This window comes from Mauremys mutica, chromosome 14, assembly GCF_020497125.1.
Source record: "Mauremys mutica isolate MM-2020 ecotype Southern chromosome 14, ASM2049712v1, whole genome shotgun sequence".
In the NCBI taxonomy this organism is placed as follows: domain Eukaryota; kingdom Metazoa; phylum Chordata; order Testudines; family Geoemydidae; genus Mauremys; species Mauremys mutica.
Window position 1 is genome coordinate 40,915,112 of NC_059085.1, and position 21,857 is coordinate 40,936,968.

A 21,857-nucleotide genomic window follows, 5' to 3' on the forward strand; every position below is an offset into this window, starting at 1 on the left:
AATTTCTATGCTGTAGATGCACCCATGGTAAGTTCAGTTTGGTGAGGGAGATGCCCAGGCTGACTCTTCCCAGGAGCTGCACCCTTTGGAGGCCAACAAGGGGAGATTCAACTAAATTAAAAAGTAGCAAATGCAAAACCGATAAAAGGAAATACTTTTTCACTTAACACATTACTAGACTGTGGAACTAACCGCCACAGCAAATTGTCGAGGCCGAGAACTTAGCATGATTCAAAAAGAGGCTGGATATTTATACAGACAACGAGAATATCCAGAGTCAGAATAATTAATAAACAAACATTCTGGGAGGAACAGTAAATCTCCTGCTTCAGGGCTTAAGCCAATGTCTAACTATAAGAGACTAGGATGAGACCTACCTGCTACTGCAGGGTTCTTACACCTTCTTCAAAGCATCTGGTGCTGGCGCATCTCAGCAACAGGATCCTGGATTAGATGGACCTTCGCTTTCATCCAGTCTGACAATTCCTAACAGCAGTCTGCAGGGACTCCTATGTGAGATGTACATCCTCACTCTCACTGTATACGGAGTCAACCCAGAGCTCCCTGCTCAGTTTTAACTCGCAAATTCTCACTGAATTCTCATGAGACAGAGTAAGAAGGAAGGATATCAAAGAGAGGTTAATCCCCTGGACTAGGACTCAGGAGACCTGGGTCCAATTCCTATTTCTGGCACGGCCTTCTTGTGTGGTCACTTAAATCTGTTGGTGCCTCAGTTCCCCATATGTCAAACAGGAGTGATAACTTGAGCTGGCAACTTTCAGTGAAAGTTATTTCAGGGATCATGGAATTGTAGTTCACTTCTCTTGTCCCTGTTCCCTTTGGAGGGCTGGGATCCCCAGCTTGACTATATCTCCCATAATGCATCATGGTTCCCCCCCCCTTCACTGGGGTAAGCTGTGCATCACAGAGTCCCTGCTCATCGTGCATTATGGGAGATCCCAGCACCTAGAGGAGAACGGGGGCAAGAGGAGCAAACTGCAACCCCTTTAAGGCACTACAGCTCCCATTTTCAGCTGAAATACTTCAGTTTTCAGCCAACATTTTTCAACAACAAAAAATTTTCTGTGGAAAGTGGACACTTTTCACAAAAGGTGTCACTGAATCGAAAACCCAGGTTTCCACTGAAAACCGATTTCAACAGAAAATTTTCAGCCAGCCCTTGTAATGATCCTTCCTTTGTCTTGTCTATTTAGATTGTAAGTTCTTTGAGGTAGGGACTGTCTCTGACTTTGTGTCCGTACAGCGCCTAGCACAATCAAGCCCTAGTTGCAGTTGAGGCCTCTATGTGCTATTGCAATAATAATAATAATCTCTAAGCAACAACATCAAGATTTGGATCTGGGTACGTTGTGGATCCAGGTCTGTGCTAAAAGGGGAACCATGGGCTCACAGACTGCGTTGAGTTGAGCTAGAGACCATTTGATTCTTCTGCCAAGTCTAAGCTATGAAATCAGAGTGCCTTCCTTTTGTTCGGGTGAACTCACACTGCACTTTTTTTGTTTTTGTTTTTTTTAACTTTTTATTAGAACAAAGTTACAATAAAATGTTAACATACTACATCACTTATCCAGGCTCAGGTTAATATTCCCAAAAACCTGGCTAAAGATTCTGCTCTGGAAGTGACCTCTGCTTGGAGACATCTTTCAGGGAGACACCTTGGATCTGGGGCAGGGGTCGGCAACCTTTCAGAAGTGCTGTGCCGAGTCTTCATTTATTCACTCTAATTTAAGGTTTCGCGTGCCGGTAATATATTTTAATGTTTTTAGAAGGTCTCTTTCTATATGTCTATAATATATAACTAAACTATTGTTGTATGTAAAGTAAATAAGGTTTTAAAAATGTTTAAGAAGCTTCATTTAAATTAAAATGCAGAGCCCCCCAGACCGGTGGCCAGGACCTGGGCAGTGTGAGTGCCACTGAAAATCAGCTCGTGTGCCGCCTTCGGCACAAGTGCCATAGGTTGCCTACCCCTGAGCTGGGGGATGGCTTGAGTCTGGTTCCATACTGCTTCAGAAACAGCAGACAGACTTCCGCTATTTCCTGACCATAATTTCTTTCCCGACTTGCCTTCTTGAGCCAGAGTATCTCTCGTGCTTGAGGAGGAACAAGATGACATAAAGCAAATTATCCAGCAGGATCAGGCAGAGATTAAAGCAGGCATTTCATAGTGTTTATTTTTAAACCAAGGCAAGAAAATTGAATTCTTCCTTTTTGAGACTCATTTCTCATCTAGCCATAGCAATTGCAATTAGGTGTATTTGAGGGGTGTCAGGAAGTTAATATATATATCAGATCTTTCATGTAACTTAGCATGACTTTAGCTGGGAACAAATATGCTTTTGCTGTGTTAAACAAGCATTAAGAACTTTTGGTTTTCACTGCCTCCTTGGACTCATAGGTGTTTGTTAAGGGATTAACAAAATGCTGCTTTCATAGCCGAGAAATCAACCTGGCATGAAATTTATCTTGCTGTCCCAACACCCTTGACTAGGTCCTGTTGGAAAATCCAGTCACCAGCATAGCCCAAGCATGGCAAAGTCACATTTTCCCTCTTGCCGTCCTGTGTGATGATGCTGGTTTCTCTGAGAAGCCCACTGGGAGAGCAAGCAGTGTGCAAATGTGTCTGTAAACAATGGAGGCAGCAAAGTTAAATTGGTAGAGCAGGAGATGGGGAGGCAGGACACCTGGGTTCTAGTCTTAGTTCTGCCATTGATTCAGCATGACCTTGGCCAAGCCACTCTGTGTCTCAGTTCCCCCTACTGCAGAACTGGTATTATAAAAACTGGGCACTTCAGAGGAGTTATGAGGCTGAATTAACTAATTTGTGAGGGGCTTTGAGATCCTTAGGTGTAAGTACAAAGTATTATTTTTAATATAACTGGCCAGAGTACTGGTTCAGCTGAACAACTTAAATCAAAGACACCACATCCTTCCACCAGCAAAATAGTAGGGCTTGAAAATTTGGAATGGGGAGGGAATCTGAATGCTGATAGGCTGATGAGGGTGTGTGTAGGATGCGGATGCCATGCAGAAATGCGCTTTTCAGGGTATGCTGTGTGGGGTGGCATAGGGGTGCATTCTGCTTACTTCCTCATAAACTAGATTCAGTGATAACGGAGACTCAGAGGGATTCTCATGGACCGTGAACAGGCATTTCATCCTAGTGAGTCTCATGTCTCCTAGGCACTCAGGGCCACCATGGTGCATTGCTTTGAAAGCACAGTATGCTAGTCGTGAACTACTGCCCTGCCTATAAGTCTGCAATAACTGCCCAGCCCTTGAAAAAACTAGGGCCAGTTCCAGGGACCCAGTTCTTGATAAGAGTCTTACCTCAGTCAGGAGCTCAACATTTGGCTCCAGTTGCCTGCAACTTTAGATTATCTTCATAGTAAAGATCAGCTCTGAATCCTGACCTTAATGCTCTCAAAGTGCAGGGATGTTTGGATCTATCATAGAGATGGGGAAATCGTTAAATTAAGATCCGGCTCTGAACTTTCCCGAAGTTCCTTGCTGTTTGGATCTGGGGTTTGGATTCAAGCTCATCTCTAGTCCTGCCAGTTCCAGACAAAAAATGACCTATGTATTGTCAAACCAAATCAGACGGGTAGCCCACTAGTCTAGTGGATTTCAGTCCCACCGCTGGATGTGCAGTAGCAGGGAAGAGAAAGGGGTGTTCATGTACATCCTGTGGATGAGATGCTCAGAGACACGGGCAGAGAATGGCCATGTGGCTAGTGCACAGGACTAGGATCGGGGATCCAGCCACAGCGTTGCGTCTGACGAAGTGGGTATTCACCCACGAAAGCTTGTGCTCCAGTACTTCTGTTAGTCTAGAAGGTGCCACAGGACTCTTTGTCGCTTTGCCCTGGGGGCCTCTCTCTGCCATTTATGAAATGGGGGAGGAGGGGTATTACTTTCCTTCCCCACAGGGGACCGTGAGGCTTAATTCATTCATGTAGATCAGGTGCCTTAAGGGCCTCAAAGGGAAGATAACAAGGACAAAGCATCAGTGTTGTTAGAGTGCCAGTCTGCCCATCACCAGTGAGTTGCCAGGCCGAAGAAGGTATTTTGACATGCCTAGCAGATCACCCCGGGGCCCCACCCAGCACTCCCTCGTCCCACACCAGGCTAGGACATGAGCCACTGCAGAACATGGGTGGTGCCTGTTGGGCCTGTCTGCATGCTCCCTGCCCTGCCAGGCTCCAGCTCGTCGTAATGTGCAGCACTTCAGATGCTGCGAGTAGTGGCAGGCACAGTCTGAAACCAGCCGAGTCTATTCTGTTGATCTAGGAGCAGGGAAAAGGTTGTTGTCATGGACCTGACCTCTGGTGTCAGATACTGTCAGTCCTGTTCTTTACCCTGAAAGGCCCTGTGATGCTCTCACAGGATAGCAGTAACCCTCTCTCTCTCTCTCTCCTCATTTAAAAGGGCTCGAGTGCCAGAGGCCAAAGCGTCAGAACTCAAGTGACGACATTGAGGTCCTCTCCACAGGGACCCCGCTCCAGCAAGAAAGCCCAGAGCTGTACAGAAAAGGCACCACCCCTTCTGACCTTACTCCTGACGACAGCCCCCTGCAAAGCTTCCCTGCCAGCCCCTCCTCCACCCCGCCGCTAGGCCCCACCTGCAGGACCAAGAGCGCCCATTTCTCCAGACAGGTCTCAGTGGACGAAGAGAGGGGTGGGGAAATCCAGATGTTGCTGGAGGGACGAGGTGGAGACTACTTGAGACCCAACAGCTGGAGTGAAGACAAAGCAGGCGGGACACGTGGCGTTAGAAGTGGGACCCTGCGCAGCAGTCATTTGGGGTCTGCCTCCATTCCTGAAGATTACAGAGGCCGGAGTGGAGGACACAAACATTTGGCCTCCAACCACAAGCAAAGAGAGAGGTGGACAGATTCCCCAGCCACAGTTTCTTGGACTTCCCACCACCGATCCCACAACCACAGCTCAGGGAGTGCCAAGTTGCTTGAGCTGGATGAGGAGAAGCTGAGCAATTACGAGATGGAAATGAAACCCCTCATGAGGATGGATTCTTATATGCAAGAGATTCACACCCAAAAAAGACACTATAGTAAAGCAGGCCCCTGCAGGAGCCTGGCTGAGGACCACCGTGGGGAAGACCGGGGCTTTGGGGTTCAGAGACTGAGGTCTAAGTCCCAGAACAAAGAGAATTTCAGGCCAGCTTCCTCTGCTGAGCCCACAGTGCAGAAACTGGAAAATCTGAGGTTCGGGGACAAAGCAGAACCCCGGCTATTAAGGTGGGACTTAACCTTCTCCCCGCCACAGAGATCCTTACCTGTTGCACTAGAATCCGAAGAGGAAAATGGGGATGAGCTCAAATCCAGTACGGTAAGTAGACAAACTTGTGTTGTTGAACCTGACTCAGGAAGCAGATGCCAAGGCGAACCTGAGCTGGTTCAGAACCACTGCAGTGTTAGAAAGGTGTGGAAGAAAATTCACACCATGAGAAGAACTGCCCCCTCACCACCAACCACCTTTAGTACCTTGAATTCCCCCCGCCTCCCATTCTACACAAGGTATCAAGTACATTGAAAGGTGATTTTTGCAGCTTGCTTTACTGGCAAATTGTTTCTGGGGAAATGGCAAAATTTCCACATTGGGCGGGAGAGGGTATAAACAGGGAAATGTGATTTGTTCCAAGGTAAAATTTTGTCACAGTGAAATCCCAGCAGGACTAAGACTTGATCAAAATGCATGAAACATTGCAAACCACCCTCCCTCCACCCAATAAAAACCCAGCACCCTCAGAAACGACAAAATAATTATCAGGTTCCTGCATGAAAATTCACCCAGCAAAAAAGAGCAGGTCCATGCAGCTCTTGTTGATACATTTTATCAGTAGGCTTGTCAAACCCTTGTACTGGTCCAACAGTATGAAATAACCCAGTTGCAACATCTCTGTATTTGAATCCTTACCTCATGGCATTGCATCAATGTACAGTGATGTCATGTTGCTGCATCACAGTGTATCACCAAGTGTGATGCAATGTTCTTGTGCCATAATGTTGTTGGATTGCAAAGCCTGAAATAAATGTGATCCTTTAAATTGTGCTATACGACAGTCATGGAAGAGGCCCAAGAAAATTAGGACTGTTCCCTGAATTTCTGGATAAGGGATGATCCTGATTCTAGTTTAACTCTTGGGAGTGAGCTGCATCGCATTAAACGCCCACAAATCTTATGGAAGTCACTAGGAGCGCGTAGGTGCTTTGTCTGGCCCTAAATATCTGCAAGGAGCTGGGCCTAAACAACTGATCTGTTAGCACCAATGCACAGGGCTCTGTCACAAGAGCTAAAGGTGAAATCCAGCCCTTGTTGTGGGCTAGGCCCTAGCAGGTGACGTTACTTATTCACACAAACCCAGTACATCATATACTCCCCCAGAGTTAGGCAAGCTTCTGCGGTTCGCAGGAGTTGAACCCAACCTACATGCTGGAGATATAGTTACTATATAGATCACACACGCAGGGAACTGGCGCTGAAACCCTGGCTTCAGATCTAAACAAACATCAATACAAGACAGTTATTACTGACTATCTAGCAGTTACAGCCTGCATGTAAAGATGCACAGACAAGCCATTAGAATGCACATCATATTTCTAAGTGCTATAACTGTGAAGCAGCATGTTCAGTTTTCTCACATTCATAACCAAGGGTGGAACAGATGGTGAAGGTTTGAGTTGAAGTTAATGAAATACAGAGTGATAGATGATATGTGGATTTAAATAACCCATGTTGCTGGCGACTCTTTGTTCTAGAAAGTTTTGCTGCATTAACAGGGTTTGATTCCAGGGGCATGGACAGGAAGGGAGTCATCAGAAAGAGCTTGTTGAGTGAGTATATCTAGGACACAAAGCATTACCCATCCATAGCATAAAAACAATACAATGTCGCATACATATAGCTTGTTGCACCTTCAAGGATCTCCAAACATTTCACCAGCATTAGGGAGTTTAGCCTCACTTTACCCAAAGGTAGCAGTGTGTGATTAGCTCCATTTTACAGATGGGAAAATGGAGGCACAGAGCATTAAGCCCCTTGTCCAAGATCACACAGTGAAGCAGTATCAGAACCAGGAAAAGGACATAGCACCTTTTAGCTCTGTGCCATCAGAGCCACAGAGTTAATGAATGGGAACCCCAAACCTGTGCAAAGCATTGCCGCTCTGGATTTCCCAGACAGGCTTTAAGTTCTTCAAAGCAGGTTTAAGTCCATCCAGCCTCGCCAGAGCACAACTTAGGCTGCCAGTTTTAGACAAGCCTTCCTATTTCCAGGAGGCTGTCTCCAGCATGTGGACAGCCCGGATGCAGAGCCTCCTGGCGGAGAGCTTTTGCAAAACGCAAACCACAGCTCCTGCAAAAGTCTGTGCGCTCCAACGCACTGGCCAGCTTGCAGGGCAACCCTGCTTTCCTGCCATCCCCAGCATTGCCATTTGGGAAGCTGTTTGCTGAAAAGGACATTTCTCATCTCAGAGACAGCTGGGCCACTTCCGAAAGCAGAAGAAAGGGATGCTGTTAGCTGGGCAGGTCTATTTTTTTTTACCTACCTGGAACATCCTTGAGCATCACCCTTGCAAGACAGGGGGTTTTAAAAATAATAAACCAAAAACCAGCTCCGCACGAGCCACTAATGAAACCAGAATACCGGCTCCTAGTTGCAGCAGCCTCTCTCCTCTGGATGATCAGTCCAAAGCCAGCCCAGCTCAGTAATGACCACAAGTAATGACCATCCAATAGCTATTGGGTGCCCTATGTGAAGTGAACAGGGTGGGTTAAGGTCAGTTCCCAGCGAAGCCATTATCACAGCTGGCACTAATCCCACCCCTGGTTATTAGCATTATAGGCGCGCCCAAGGGGTTGACGTGCTGTGGAGGCTGTGCCTTCCGTCTAGATGTGATCTTTCCGGGCCAGGGCTGAACAACAGTGTGTGTGTGTGAGGAGGGGAGAGGCGGGGGTTGGGAAGCATGCGCTGCTTTGGCATGTGCTTTCTTTGGGTAGTCAGGGGATTTCAGTCTTCAGGGCTTTCAAGCCAGTACTCAACTCATATGAAAAATTTAAAATAAAGCTTAAAAAAACCTTGATGTTTCTGCGTGTGTGCGGACCTGCACACCCAGAACAACCTCACATCAACATGCAGTAGATTGCCACCATTTGGGCAGAGGAATATGGACATGGAAAAACTTCTTCACTAGGAGGGTGGTGAAGCACGGGAATGGGTTACCTAGGGAGGTGGTGGAATCTCCTTCCTTAGAGGTTTTTAAGGTCAGGCTTGACAAAGCCCTGGCTGGGATAATTTAGTTGGGGATTGGTCCTACTTTGAGCAGGGGGTTGGACTAGATGAGTCCCTTCCAACCCGGATATTCTATGATTCTATGGATGGGCGAGTACTGGCACCTGTATTGTCAGGTTGGGGGGACCGTATGATGCAGAAATATGTCGTGCATTTGGGTGGTCCATAGCTTTCTGTATCCTCTGGACCAGTCTTTGAAAAAAAGAACTAACCTTTGGGGAGGTATGGAGGAAGAGAGAGTCTTTAAAATGCCAGCAGCCCTTTTACTCATCAACACAAAATTCATCATATTTTTAGGAGGGGGAGAATAAATACATGACTTGAGTTGCAAAGGGGGTGAACATCTGCATCTCCCAGGCAAGCTGAGTGCTGCGGGACCTCAGTCAGGCCAGAATTCAGACATGAACGGATACCAAAAAGTTTCATTTGACTATCGTAATTTAGCAGGAGTGATCACATTTATTTAGACAAAGTGCTTACAAGGACAAATTCTGGTCTCACTGAAGTCTATGACAAACTGCCTGTTGATTTCAACAGGACCAATACTTGGTCCTTTGACATTCTCCTTTCACAGATGTAAAGCCCTGTCCACTTTTGGGTACAACCCATGCTACCAAAAATCTGTGTTCACCTCTAACACATTTGCCCTCATCCCTAGACATTGTCAGATGCTGGTTTGGTTTTCTCAGTTATTTGCTAAAATCTTGTCTTATTTCAAACTACTCAAGGACAACTACTGTGGTCAGGGCTGGCTCTAGCTTTTTTGCCGTCCCAAGCAAAATAAATAAATAAAACGGCAGCCGCAGGGAGCGCGTGGAGGGTGGTCAAGGCGGCTCGCAGGGGAATGAAGGGCGGCGCCCGCCCGCTCCCTCCACCTGTGGGCAGCCAAGCAAGAAGGGGTCCCCCCTCCAGCCTTGGGGTGCCTCTCCCGGGGACTGCAGGAGGTGCTGGCTCAGCCACTGCTTTAAAGGCGGCTCAGCCGGGCTGGGCTCAGAGCAGCGCGGGAGGCAGAGGCCGGTGCAGGTGGTGGGGAGTTGCGCGTCCCGGGGAGCCCGGCGGCATGGTGAGTGGTGGGGATCGCTAGTTCTGGTCTGTGCCCCTGCAGGGCTGGGCTGGGACTGGTGGAGCACGGGGAGCCGGCTAGGGGCTCCGGAGCTGCAGACCAGGCTGCCAAAGCAAAAAAAAAAAAAAAACATGGCAGGGCTGCCGGAATGTGCCGCCCCAAGATTGACCAGAATGCCCCCCCTTACAACGTGCCACCCCAGGCACGTGCTTTCTCATTTGGTGCCTAGAGCCGGCCCTGACTGTGGTCCTCAGTGGAGCCAGATGCTCAGTGAAGGTTATGGGAGTTTTGTTTGATTAAAGACCACAGAAATGTCCCTGTTCAACTTCAGCTACCGGCAAGGCATTATAAACAGAAAGAGAAAGAAATTCCAGTGGCAGCTAGGTTTTGGTTTTTTGTTTTTTTAAGAGGCACATTCTCTATTGAGATACCCTAAGCATGTTTCACTGTCATTGGAGAAAGTGAAAGGGAGCCAGCCAGCCAGCCTGTAATTAGCACCTGTCTGCTGAGGTATCACAGTGGAAGTGATGGGGGTGTCAGTGAAGGCTGCTTGGCCAGGTATTGAGCCAGGGGGAGGATACCTGAGAGGAGAAGGTGATATGAGTCAATGCGTAAAGGGAGAAGGAAGCGGGGCGGATGGAATCCAGCAGCTCTCCCCAGAAATAGAACTTCCCGGCCTACGTAGGTGACAAATGTTCCTTTCTCGGCTCTTTCAGGGGCTTTCAAAGTATTTTAAAGGGATTGCACCTCGGGATGGAGAATTTGCATCTGAAAACTTAGTCACCTTGAGTCCCAAAGAATACGAAACAAGTGATAAAAATAGCAACCGGTTGCTGCCTCCGTAATAAACTAACACCCACTCCCTGCACCAACAGAGACTCTTTCCACCTGATGTTTAGGAAGACAGGCCACTGAGAGTGACTCTCTCCTAGCTGCTGCTCGTAAAGGGCTCTTCCCACCCCCCACCCACCACTGTCATTTGGCGGGTTGAGCTGGTCAACGAGAACATTGTTTGGACTCTGAATGGCTGTTCAGGTCACTCACATTTGTATCTCTGCCTGGGCCTAATCCACTGCCCTATGAAATCTATGGAAAGACTTCCACTGTCTTCCAGGCCATTGGCTTAGTCCCCTTATCTGCTATACACTGGTGTGAATGGCAGTGGGGTTCCTGTGGTCTTTCCACATTCAGGCCTTGATCTTACCCCTTCCCAGACCTCATGTCTCATCACAGCCTTTTTCCACAGCCCTCTCTCCAGGTTACTTCCACAGCACCACGCTTCATGTCTGAGCTCTCCCTGGTCACCCTCATTAGAGACACTCACAACAGGGACAATGTCTCCCTAACCACTCTCTTTGCTGACCATATATCTAGTCCTGCAGTCACATGACCCCTGTCATCTGTTCCTGAGACTGTGCCACTCATCAGTCCCTTTCAATGACATCCCCCAGAATGCCCTGGTTTAGGGCTTCCCTATGACCTCCCTTTAAAGCTAGTGGATACTATGTCACAGTGACTACACACAACAAACTATAAAAATCACAGAAACGTAGGGCTGGGAGGGACTTCAAGAGGTCATCTAGTCCATCCCCATATGCTGAGGCAGGATTAAGGGTCTTTAGACATCCCTGACGCATCTCGCTAACTTGTTCATTGTTTAACTGTCCTTAAAGTTAGAAAGATTTTCCTAATACCAAATCTAAGTCTTCCTTGCTGCAAACTAAGCTCATTACTTCTTGTTCTCCCATCAGTGGGCATGGAGAACTATCCATAAAACTATCCATAAACTGCCTCTGCATAAAGTGCTGTCAATGCACAGAGCAAACACAGGGGGAGGAGGGAAGGAAATACTGTTTTTTCCTCTAATCTCTTTCATGTACAGCCATCTCAGGGATTACTTGTAACAACTCTAGGTAAATAGTTTTCAGACAGAAGTGTGATGTTCAACTTGATGTCCTTTTAAAACCCTTTTGATATCAGGAGGCCTTTGATGTAGCTGAAGGATTTAGCCTCATTTTTATTGTCATTGTCATCGTGTATGTGTTTTAGTCTTTTCGAAGTGAATATTTAGAGATGGGCCTCACCCAACCCCTGAACTATGAACACTCCCCCACCCCCACCCCAACCATGCAATAATTGGGATCAAGATCTGGATCTCAACTTTGTGGCTGGCTCCCTTTCCTGCTAATTCAACAAACTAAAATCCTGGATCACCCCCAAAGTTCGGAAACATCGGCATTTGGATCTAGAACCTGCAACTCACACCCAGCTCTACAGATCTTCATAACAAGGGCACGTAGGTCACGCTGGCAGAACGTGCAGGTGCACTAATACATACAACCCTCATAAGTAGGATGGAATTACACTACATTTGCACGCACACACACAGACACACAAATGTCACAGGTACAATTTAGGAGCACGGGTTTGAAAATGTAGCCCCTTAATCTGTTCTTGTTTCATTGTAAAAAATCTCCAGGATGACTTTTTTAAATTAATTTTTTTTATGTAAATAAAACATTCTCACATATATAAAAATGCATATTATGTAAGGCCCTCGTCCTGTGATGTGCTGACTTCACTGGGACTCGAGGGTACTCAGCACCTTGCAGGATGGGTCCCCAAATATATAATAGCGGTCATGGCTTCAGGGCTTAATCCCTCAAGGCTGATGGGATTTTTTTCAATGGGAATTTTTTCTGAGTGAGGACTGCAGGAGGAGGATCAAATTTGTATTATCTCTACATTCTGACCTATCAGCTTCTACTACTTACACGGCCCCCATTACTTCTGGAGAAGCACACCAATTCACCATACCCCAGACAGCCCTTCCTATAACCAGGCAAGAGAGATGATGCAGACTCCATGAAATACACAAGAGACCTTGCTATGCCAAGCCATTAGTCTGGGAGGTGCTCAGACACCCAGGTGATGGGCATCAATACAAATCCCATAGAATGGCAGACAGTGTTTCTTACTGAGACCATAAACCATAATGGATCCGCTTGCCATCTAACTACGCCCCGCTGCAGTATTATATGGCTTTTCGGTAATGCCCTATTTTATTGTGCACTGGCGCCAAGTTACTGCTTCTTTTATGTAACTACATTTGGGGCCAGATTCTCTTCTCGGTTACTCCTGTGCTCACTTACTGGCATCCCTCTTTGCACGGGTGTAAATAAGAATTTACCCCCATGTTTTACTTGGTAAATGCTCTTTAACTACTTAGCAGTGACTTGTTCCTATAGATTGCACAGGGTCTACTATTCAGCAAAAATTACATCCAGCTGCTGATTTTTCAGCATTTTTCCAGTGCTGGGGCTTTCTGCTGAGCAGCATCCTTGATAATTACAGTCAAGAGATCCCAGAGGGATTCCTAGGTAACCGCACTACAGTTTCCATGGCAGAGATAACAAAGGTCGGACTATGTGATAACAAATAACAATGGATTGTTAATATTTTAATTAACAATGCTGCGGTTTTATTTGTGAGGTACACCTCCCTGGCCCCCCATATTCCCAGTAAGACGCTTGGGTTGCTGTACAACAGTTAGAAACAAACAGGATAATGAGACAGAAATTATGGTGCTTAGATACTGCAGTGATGAGATTATTAATACATTGATACTACAGACAGATTGGAGGCTCCGTTCAAAACATAAAGTTTACCAAAATATGATTAATTATTATTTCATAGCAGGGGTCCATTTTATTTCTCACCGAGCCCCCCTCTTGATCCACAGCCCCAGTGCCTGGGAAGTCATGAGTTTAAAAGCCAAAGACCTGATTGTCACTAAGGCCCATTTACACCTCTCTGGCAGTAATAGAATTTACCGCTCCTTCCACACGCCTTTACACTGCCAGGGAGAAGTAAAGAGGCCTTCGTATAAATGAGAATCAGGCCCCCGCGCTGTTCGGCTGCCTCACCTTCTTGCTGAAATTTACCATCCCCAGCGTGGAAAGGCGAGCGAGTGAAAGGAGGTTCAATATAATAATTCCCTTCTGAGGATGCGGTCAGCCAGCTATTCACCCTGCATGTAGTTACACTGCTACTTCATGGTAGAGCAGTCTGGAAATCTGTGCATTGATGCTGGGCTGTGGAGTGAAAATTTGAAACTGTGCCCTGACTTTACAAGGGATATGGACTGGAAATGATAAACAACCCCTTGCGTCACTGCCTAGAACCAGCACATCTCTCTCTACCGTTCTGCGCAGTGGCTCTTTGTAGGTGCTGTGATAAAGTATTATGCCCTCAAATGACGTGTGAGTCCTAGCTGCAAAACAGTTCGGGCTCTGGAGTCCCATCCTCCCAAAGTCTGTAGGCGTGTCAGTCCCAAGTTTTTATTTGGGCTTGTCTCTCAATCGAATGATCAGTTACCACATAGCTAAAGTGGGGCAAGACTTAAATAAAATGCCACTGAACGGCTAGAGCTGTGTGTGGTGTCTCAAATCACAAGGCCTCAAGGTAAAAGGGACTTTTTCTTTCGTCTCAATGTGGGTTTCCCTTGTTAAAGGTCTAGCATGGTTGACAGTGCAGTGAAGTCACTTTATCTGCTGGTTCTAAAACGTTGCCGTTCACGGGTGTTTACCAGCTTGAGGACAGGCCTGAATTTCCTCCAGGGCTCACTCACATCAGAGTGTTTCATCTTCCTCCAGGGCACCAAAGAGGAATCAGGCAAAGATGGCACATATCCCAGGACAGTCAGCTTCCTGTGATCGCAGGGGATGAGTAGATCTTTGGTGGAGGTTAAAGCACAAAGCTGTTGAATCAGAAGCCCAGGCATAAGCAGCATTTAAAAGTTTATAATTGGAGCTGAAGCAAAAGCCTGAAAGGCCACAAAGCTTTTTATTAGATTAGCCAGCATATTATCAGAAATCTGGCCCCTCTGCTAAGACATTCCAACACCTTTACAATGGGTGGGCCATTCCCAGCTGAGAGATCACTACATGGATAATCCTTTTTGGAGTTAGGTCAGGAGGGGTAGAGAAAGGGCAAATGTGAAAAGCAAAGAGAAGCTGTAGGCTGAAAGGATGTCAGACATCGGCTGCCCCCTTTGCAAGGAATCCCCAAAGACAACTGCACATGCAGCGGTGATTTTTAAACCCAGCTCACCTGTTCCACAAGCTCACAGACCTCTCACGGGCATGACTTCGGTATCCCCGTGCACATGTTAAGGGCCTAATCCTGCAGCCCTTACTCAGGTAAAATTCCAGTCAACTTGCCCTTGAACTCCATGATTTCCATGGGAGCTTGGTCTCAGGAAGGACTGCAGGGTTAAGTTTTCTCGCATTTAAGAGGGGAAAGCTCTGGTGACCAGAGAATTAAGAAATGCTTAGGCTAGCCACATCCAGTCCTGTTCTACAACTCTGTTCAGAGATGAGAAAGAAGCACACAGAGGGTACCACATGCCATCTGCCTGAGCAGCATTCAGGCTGGCTGGCTGGGATGTAAGTTTGCCTCCTGTATGTGGTTGATTTGACCTACTAGACCGAGCACATGAATAGGAAAAGAGGCAGAAACACTGTCACTTGGGACATTTAAATGGAGACTGGACCAAAGGCTAGAGAACATACACTAGGGAGACATCCTGCACTGGCTGATGGGTGGCTGAGACCCAGTGGGGTTTTGCATCACTGCGCTGCCCTGCCAGCAGAAACAACCAGATTGATAACCATCAGCAACCTATTATCCTATTGATCCTAGGGGAAAGCACGTGAAACCCAATAATCTTTTGAAATGGAGCTAGTACCGTGAATAACAATCTGCATCACAGTATTTAGCCTTGCTCCAACTTGGCAGCAAGCAGGGAAGGAATTCGGCACCCAAAAGGGTTGGCTTAGCACAGGCAAAGAGATTTGCACAAACCAGTCCAGAGCAGCTACCTGGCTGCCAGGAGGCTCCCTCAGAAATCCTTCCATTTGGTTGGCTTCCTTTGACCTTGTTGCTACGCAACAGCATATGCCTTTCCAGTAAGCTTCAGCTTTTCAAAGGCAGAGCCCCGTCCTCCCTGTCCTCCTCCCCCTGGACCCCCTCCTCCCCAAATGTGAAATGAATCAAGCAGCTCCGGAGGAGAAACTATCTCTGTCTCGCAAGGAGGTTTTTAAATAGATCTGCACTGTGGTACAAAGACTGGCTTAATGAGGGCATCCACCCCTGCCTTGTTACAGTCGGAATAGGCAGATGAGCCTTGTTACAGTGAAGAAGGGAGGGGAGGAGGGAGAAGCAGGGAACTAATTGCGCCATTTCATGAAATAAACAAATCTATATAATTAAAATGACTATGAATGGGGGCTGTTCAGGGCCTCTGGCTTTGCTACTATGTATGCCACTCCCTGTGCTACCCAACTGCAGCAGCTTAGACAAAGGTGCCAACTAGTCCATCCACTGCTCGCCACCTCCCGTTCATTTTTGCACTCTCGCCTGCCCAGTACTTGGATTCTTCCGAACCATGTTGGTAGAGGCGAGCAGCAGTGCCACACCGCAGTCCCACGCAGAGGCTTAGCATTAAAGGAGGGAGCAGCAGCCTAGCGTGCCAAGCAGAGAAGACTGATGTCCAAGCGCTGGCCCATCTCTAGGGTGGGTTGCACCCTGCACGGGAGCTCACACTTATTAGACAACCGACTCTCTGAAGAGACCACCCCAAAGTGTCCCAAAACATAGCGAGTACGATTCTGCGCCATCTTTTTTAGATTGTCACCTCAGATAGGCACCTGGTGTTAGCTGGTCCCTTAAGGCAGGATTCACCATGTACATGACAGAAGGGAATCCAAGCTCAGGTGCTGTCCTCACTTATTGATCCACCAGGTATAAGCTTCCTCAGTCAACCTCCCGTCATGGTCACAACTTGGCACCAATTCACTGGATTGCTCCAACGCCCCTTTGAGAACCGAATGAGGTGTCTCATACTCTATCAGCTTTGTCCTCACTGCACAGTAACAAGGATTGGACTGCCAAGGGCTGCATCTGGCCCTTGGGATGCACATAGCATGCCCTTAACTGAACAGAATTGGTTTATTTCATGAAGAAGACAACAACGAGCTCCTCTGAGGTCTCAGAAGCTGCCTTTGCACTGAATTGTACACGGACAAAAGCCAGTTGGGGGTAGAGATCCTATGGTTAAAACAAAGCCCTAGGAGTCAGGACATCTGGGGTCATTTCCTGGCTCTGCCACAAAACCTGCTGTGTGTCTCTGTTTCCTCATGTGTAGAATCCTTACCTGCCTCAAAAAGGTGACAGTGAAGCAAAATTCACTAACAGTTGCAAAGTGCTTTGCAATTCTTGGACGGAAGGTGCTACCTAAGTGCAAAGTACTATTTACTCCTCCCTCAACCTGTTTTGTCTCATGCTTAGAGGTGCCCACAACTTCAGTGAAAGTTACAGGTGCTCTGCACCTCAGCAAACCATGCCCTGCCGGGTTACGGTATAATTACAGATTCTGACCCTTCCTACCAACAGTTGGCTAACCACCAAATTTCGACATGCTTTGTAACTCCTTTCCTTCTCTTTCTCTGTTCCAGGGCTCGGCTCCCATTCTGGTAGTCATGGTGATCTTACTGAACATTGGCGTCGCCATTTTGTTTATTAACTTTTTCATCTAACTCGAGACTGTCTTGTTTGCAAAAATAAGAGTTACGTGTACGAACGGGGGGGAAAAAACCAAACAAAAACAAATCAAAAAAAGGGAAAGATCATAACTTGAACTGTCCTATGACAACTTCCAAGTCTTTTCACAGAAGAACAACAAATGATTGAGTCTCACTCACAGTTTGCCTTTTTTTCCTGGGTAATGTTTTTTGGATTTTAGCCAAAATTCTTTGCTTGTACAACACTATGCTGTGTGGCATGGCAGAATGCTAACAACTCTCTGACCCTCCCAGCACCAGAAAGGATGAGACAGGATCCCAGCAAAATAAAAGTCAGTTATTTTTCCCCCTCCAAAGTAAATAAACAACAAAAATGGCAAAATGGAGGTAAGAGGGTGGGCAGATGGATCAGGGGCACAAAGTGGGGTGAATGAGTCTCTGGTGTAAACACTCAACCTCATTGTTGTGAAGTTGATGGGAGGGGAAATCCCATTTCACCCATCCCCCTCTAACCCCCCCACCACAAAAAAAACCCCTCTTTTTTCTTCCCCTCTCTGCTACCAGGGAAAAAAAAAAAGCAGGAATGAAGAGAAAAGGAGGTGCTTGGGGAGGGGAAGAGACCCCCCCTAAGTACAGAGGATAGAGGATGAAGGGAAAGTGGCCCATTTTTGTTACAGTTTAAAAAAATTCTGAAGCAATCAGAATTTTGCTTAGTTCTGGTGTAGTGAGGGGGTGGAATTACAAGGTGTAAATATCGTACCTGCTGCCACCCTCCCATCCTCACTCAGCCGGAACAAAACCACCCAAAGCCACCCTATTTCTGTTCAAAGCTGATTTCTCCTAGCTACAAATCTGCCCTTCCCTCCCAACTCCCCCCATAAATTGCCTGGTGGCTTATTAAGGCCCAGCTCCCCCATACACACACACACACACATCAGGAGCGGTGATACTAAAACAATCACCAGCTATCCCATCCTGAACTGTAACCACACCTACACAACAACACCAGCGCTTACAGAGAATGCAAGGAAGCTGTCTGGTGGGAGATTGATTCTGATCCAGCAAAGGACATCTGGGGAGGAGCATTGCAACAGCTGCAGGAGCGGAGCAGTGCGGCTGGGTATGCCTGTTACATCTCGCCATGGACCGCTTCAAACATCATGCTTGGGCTCTGAGCATGTAGTATTTTTGCACTTTGTATGCAGGATGTATATTCCAGCTTCCGACATGTCCCTGTAAAAAAAACGTCATTGGCAACGGCAGCCTTTAAGGATGTATTCTTTTCTATACGTCACTTAATTTTGTTCATTTTAACATCTTTGTAATGGAAGTGGCCTACTGAGGTGCCTTCCAGTCCTACCCTTCTATGATTCTATGCCTGCCTTGATTTTTTTCCCCATCCCTCCCTCCCCCGCCCCGATAATACACATTTATTAAAGATGCAGTACCCCAGTCCTGAGCTGTTATGGTCGCAATGACAAGAGCATGGTTTTAGCTCAGTTGCTTGGAAATTCCTGAAGTCCTGTTGCATTCCAAAAACAATGTAACTGTTTTCCCTGCCTACCTCCATCCCCAAGACCACATGCAGTCTGTCCTTGCCTGATACGTCAGCTGTGCACTTCAAACGGTTAACTGCATCTCTCTGATACAGGATATATCGGAACCCTCTCTGACCCACAATTACACCGACTGCAAGTCCATTGGATAAAGAGGGGTGTGGGAGTCATGAGGGTCAGATATGGCCCAAATACAAACCTAGATTTTATCTGTGACCAAATCCGTCTCATCATTTTACATACAGGGTGTTGGATACAACCTGACTTGTGGACTTGGCTTTGCTTTGCTTACATTTTAGCTGTTTCTCTGCTACCTTTTCAGCAGATTTCTTTATTACACTGCACTGGATTGCTCTATTTTTAACCAGAAATAAACTAAAGATTAGCGCATGTGCCAGTTAAATTCGGTTCTTTTTCTTAAACTGCCACACTCATTCCGTCTTGCTGTTTTCTTTCCTTTGCTTGTTTGTTTTCCTTTCTGGGTAGAGGGTGTGGGATGGAAGGAATGAATGGCAGATAATGCGAGCCTAGTGATCTTTCTGATCATTTTGTTTCCAGGGGAACAAGTCCATCTTTTTTGTCCATCTTCATTTTTTTCCCCCATTCATCTTTTTTAATATTGAATGGTTGCTGCAGACCTTAAGTGAACCAAATAACGACATAATGTAATTGCAGCCCTAGGAAATCATACAAGCTGCGACATGTGTTTTGTAATTCTGTTTGCAATTCTTTGTAAAGATTCTAGAGAACTTTTTTTGTACATTCCAGTAAGTGCATGACACACAGATACCTACAGAAGCAGGTTACATATTTAAATGCAAACACAGTACAATATTTAGATATGTATAAAACAGCACAAAAATGCATATCATTATCAAATAAAAGTACTAGTGGTTTCATGCCTAGGTTTCTCACACTGGTGACTGACTAGTTATTACTGCTTTTCTTTCAAACCTCCAAGGAATCAATATATGGCTACCCCAAATTCAACCTAACTCTGTTTGTCTTTCATCTCTTGGTTTCTCCCTTTGAAGCACCTGGCATTGGCCACTGTCAGAAGACAGGATGCTGAGCTAGATGGACCATTGGTCTGACCTACTATGGCCATTCTTATGTTCTAGTTTCTATGGGACTAAAAATTCAGTCAAGCAAAGTGTCTAAGATTCAGTGGGTCTGAAAGACATCTGAAGATTAATATTAAATTGGTTCCCAAACAATGTGATTAAAAATAATGATCCCTTGATTAATCGAGGTGAGTTGAACAATCTGTCTTAGCTCTGTGCTTTCACATCCACCCAGAGGCAAAAATATTATTGACAAGTAGCCCAAAGAGAGAAACAACTCATTGTACTCTCTCTACCACATAAGTACTGTGTTCATGGCTCTCTCTCTCTTTGTCATGTCTAAGACACGCATCACCATAGTATCTAGACACCAAATCCACATATACTCTCTCTCCATGCTGTTTTACATGTATACTCACATGCATAGCTAGACAGATACATGCAAGCAACTGTGTGATTCTGAAGACAATTGACTTTGCTTTTCAGTCTTAGGGATCTTCTCATTTTCCTAAGGAGGAAGTTGCAGCTATTTAAAACCAATCCAACCTCATGTCCTGAACCTGCCCCCAAGCGGCAGGAATGGACCAAGCTCCCCACCCACATCCCCCACCCAGATGCACGTGGTTTCCTTCCTGGACTCCAGAAAGGCTACCTTCATATCTCACCTGGACCACCAGTGGATCATTGTGAAGTCAAGTCTTTCAGGGAAGAGTAAGAAAGAAGGATACAAAAGTCCCCCCGATTGGCTTAGCTCTAGTTCATCTGGCTGTTCTTTTTCCTCAAGGAACCACCTGGATTGACAAGGTCCCTTGGAACGTGTAGTAACATCCCATGGCTCATTTCACACAGCCCTATGACATGGAGTCACCCACTCAAACCACTGACAACTGCACGCTGTTGAAACAAACTTTTCATTTGTTCTCTTGCCAAGGCCCCTTGCTCTATATGCTAATCAGTTACCATGCTGATACAGCTAAAGGGCCCTGAAGAAATTGGATGTGGTTGGACTGAGCTGCAGGAGGAAAAAAAAAAGCTTAATACAAGTGTGTAGTTTAAGTAACCGAGGGCCTGATTTTCAGAGAGGCTGAGCTCCCAATTATTGCAGCTAGAGTGGTGGATGCCTCGGCACTTCTGAAAATCAGGTCCTCGCTGAATTGCAGGAACAGTGTTTAGTCTATTACTATTGTTTTTCCTCTCTGACCCACACTGTGTAGCTCTCTGGCAAATCCAGCCCTGAACCCAACTTTGGAACTATTACTGAAGGCAATGCTGTGCATGGGACCAACACATGGTGCGCATTAGAGACATGCATTGTGGATAAGAGAGCCATAATGTGCATCAGAGGAGTGAGTGGTTCCCTTCACTCATAACCTTGTCTCAAACCTCATGATTCCTTAGAGGCGCTTTTTCCGTCATACTTTATTCCTCTTCGTATGAATCCACTTCAGGTTCCAACAACACAGGTAGCAACCATTCTGGTATTTAACTTTAGTGTCGACATCAGCTCATTTTTCCAGGGTATGGATAATTGTGTAATTACCACACTGACCTAGGATAACTACCATGGTCAGTGAATCCTATGGTTATCAGATGGTGTCCAAAGGTCCAAATACAGAGTACGCATAGGAGCATTCGTGTCTCATAGGAATAGAGCCTTACCCATCCCCCACCCTTTATTACTTCTTAGAGCTCGCTTTGCATGGCCTAAGGTGGTGGTGGTTGTTTTTTGTACTTGAGGGTGTAAAGGTGCCCAAATGCTTGGCTGCTGCTGAATGGCATAGTGCACCTGCCATGCAGCAGAATGTAAATGGCCCAGCCTATCCTGGCATTGGTGGGCCGTACGGCCATTTTCATACATGATCGTGGCACAGCCTGTGAAGTAATAGAGCAGTATGGATTTTGGCAGCCCCAAGGAGGGCTGGTTCCACGTGTGTTGTACTGGTGACCCCTTTCACACAGCAAGCCTCTGAGTGTGATATCCGCCCCCCCCTTATAAATTAAAACACTTTTTTATATTTAAACACCATTATAATATACATTATAATATAATGCTGGAGGTGAAGCAGGGTTTGGGGTGGAGGCTGACAGCTCATGACCCCCAATGTAATAAACTCGTGATCCCCTCAGGAGTCACAACCCCCAGTTTGAGAACCCCTGTTAGAGGATAATTGGTTACTTCCTGTATCTGTCAAGTGTTTTAACACCACTGGCAATTTTAAAATCATGATTAGATGTTTTGTTAAAAACTCTGCTTTAGGAAT

At 46.3% G+C, this 21,857-nt stretch overlaps 1 protein-coding gene across 1 annotated transcript in view; it reads left to right on the top strand.

Annotated features, from left to right (window-relative positions):
- Nucleotides 1-19,519, top strand: part of JPH3 (junctophilin 3) — a 122,230-nt gene extending 102,711 nt beyond the window's left edge. Inside the window, exons 4-5 of the mRNA XM_044987824.1 lie at nt 4,450-5,369; nt 16,911-19,519. Of these exons, the coding sequence (XP_044843759.1) occupies nt 4,450-5,369; nt 16,911-16,991 (1,001 nt within the window). The 3' untranslated portion in view covers nt 16,992-19,519. The remainder of the gene's footprint in view (nt 1-4,449; nt 5,370-16,910) is intronic.
- Nucleotides 19,520-21,857: the final 2,338 nt, after the last annotated feature.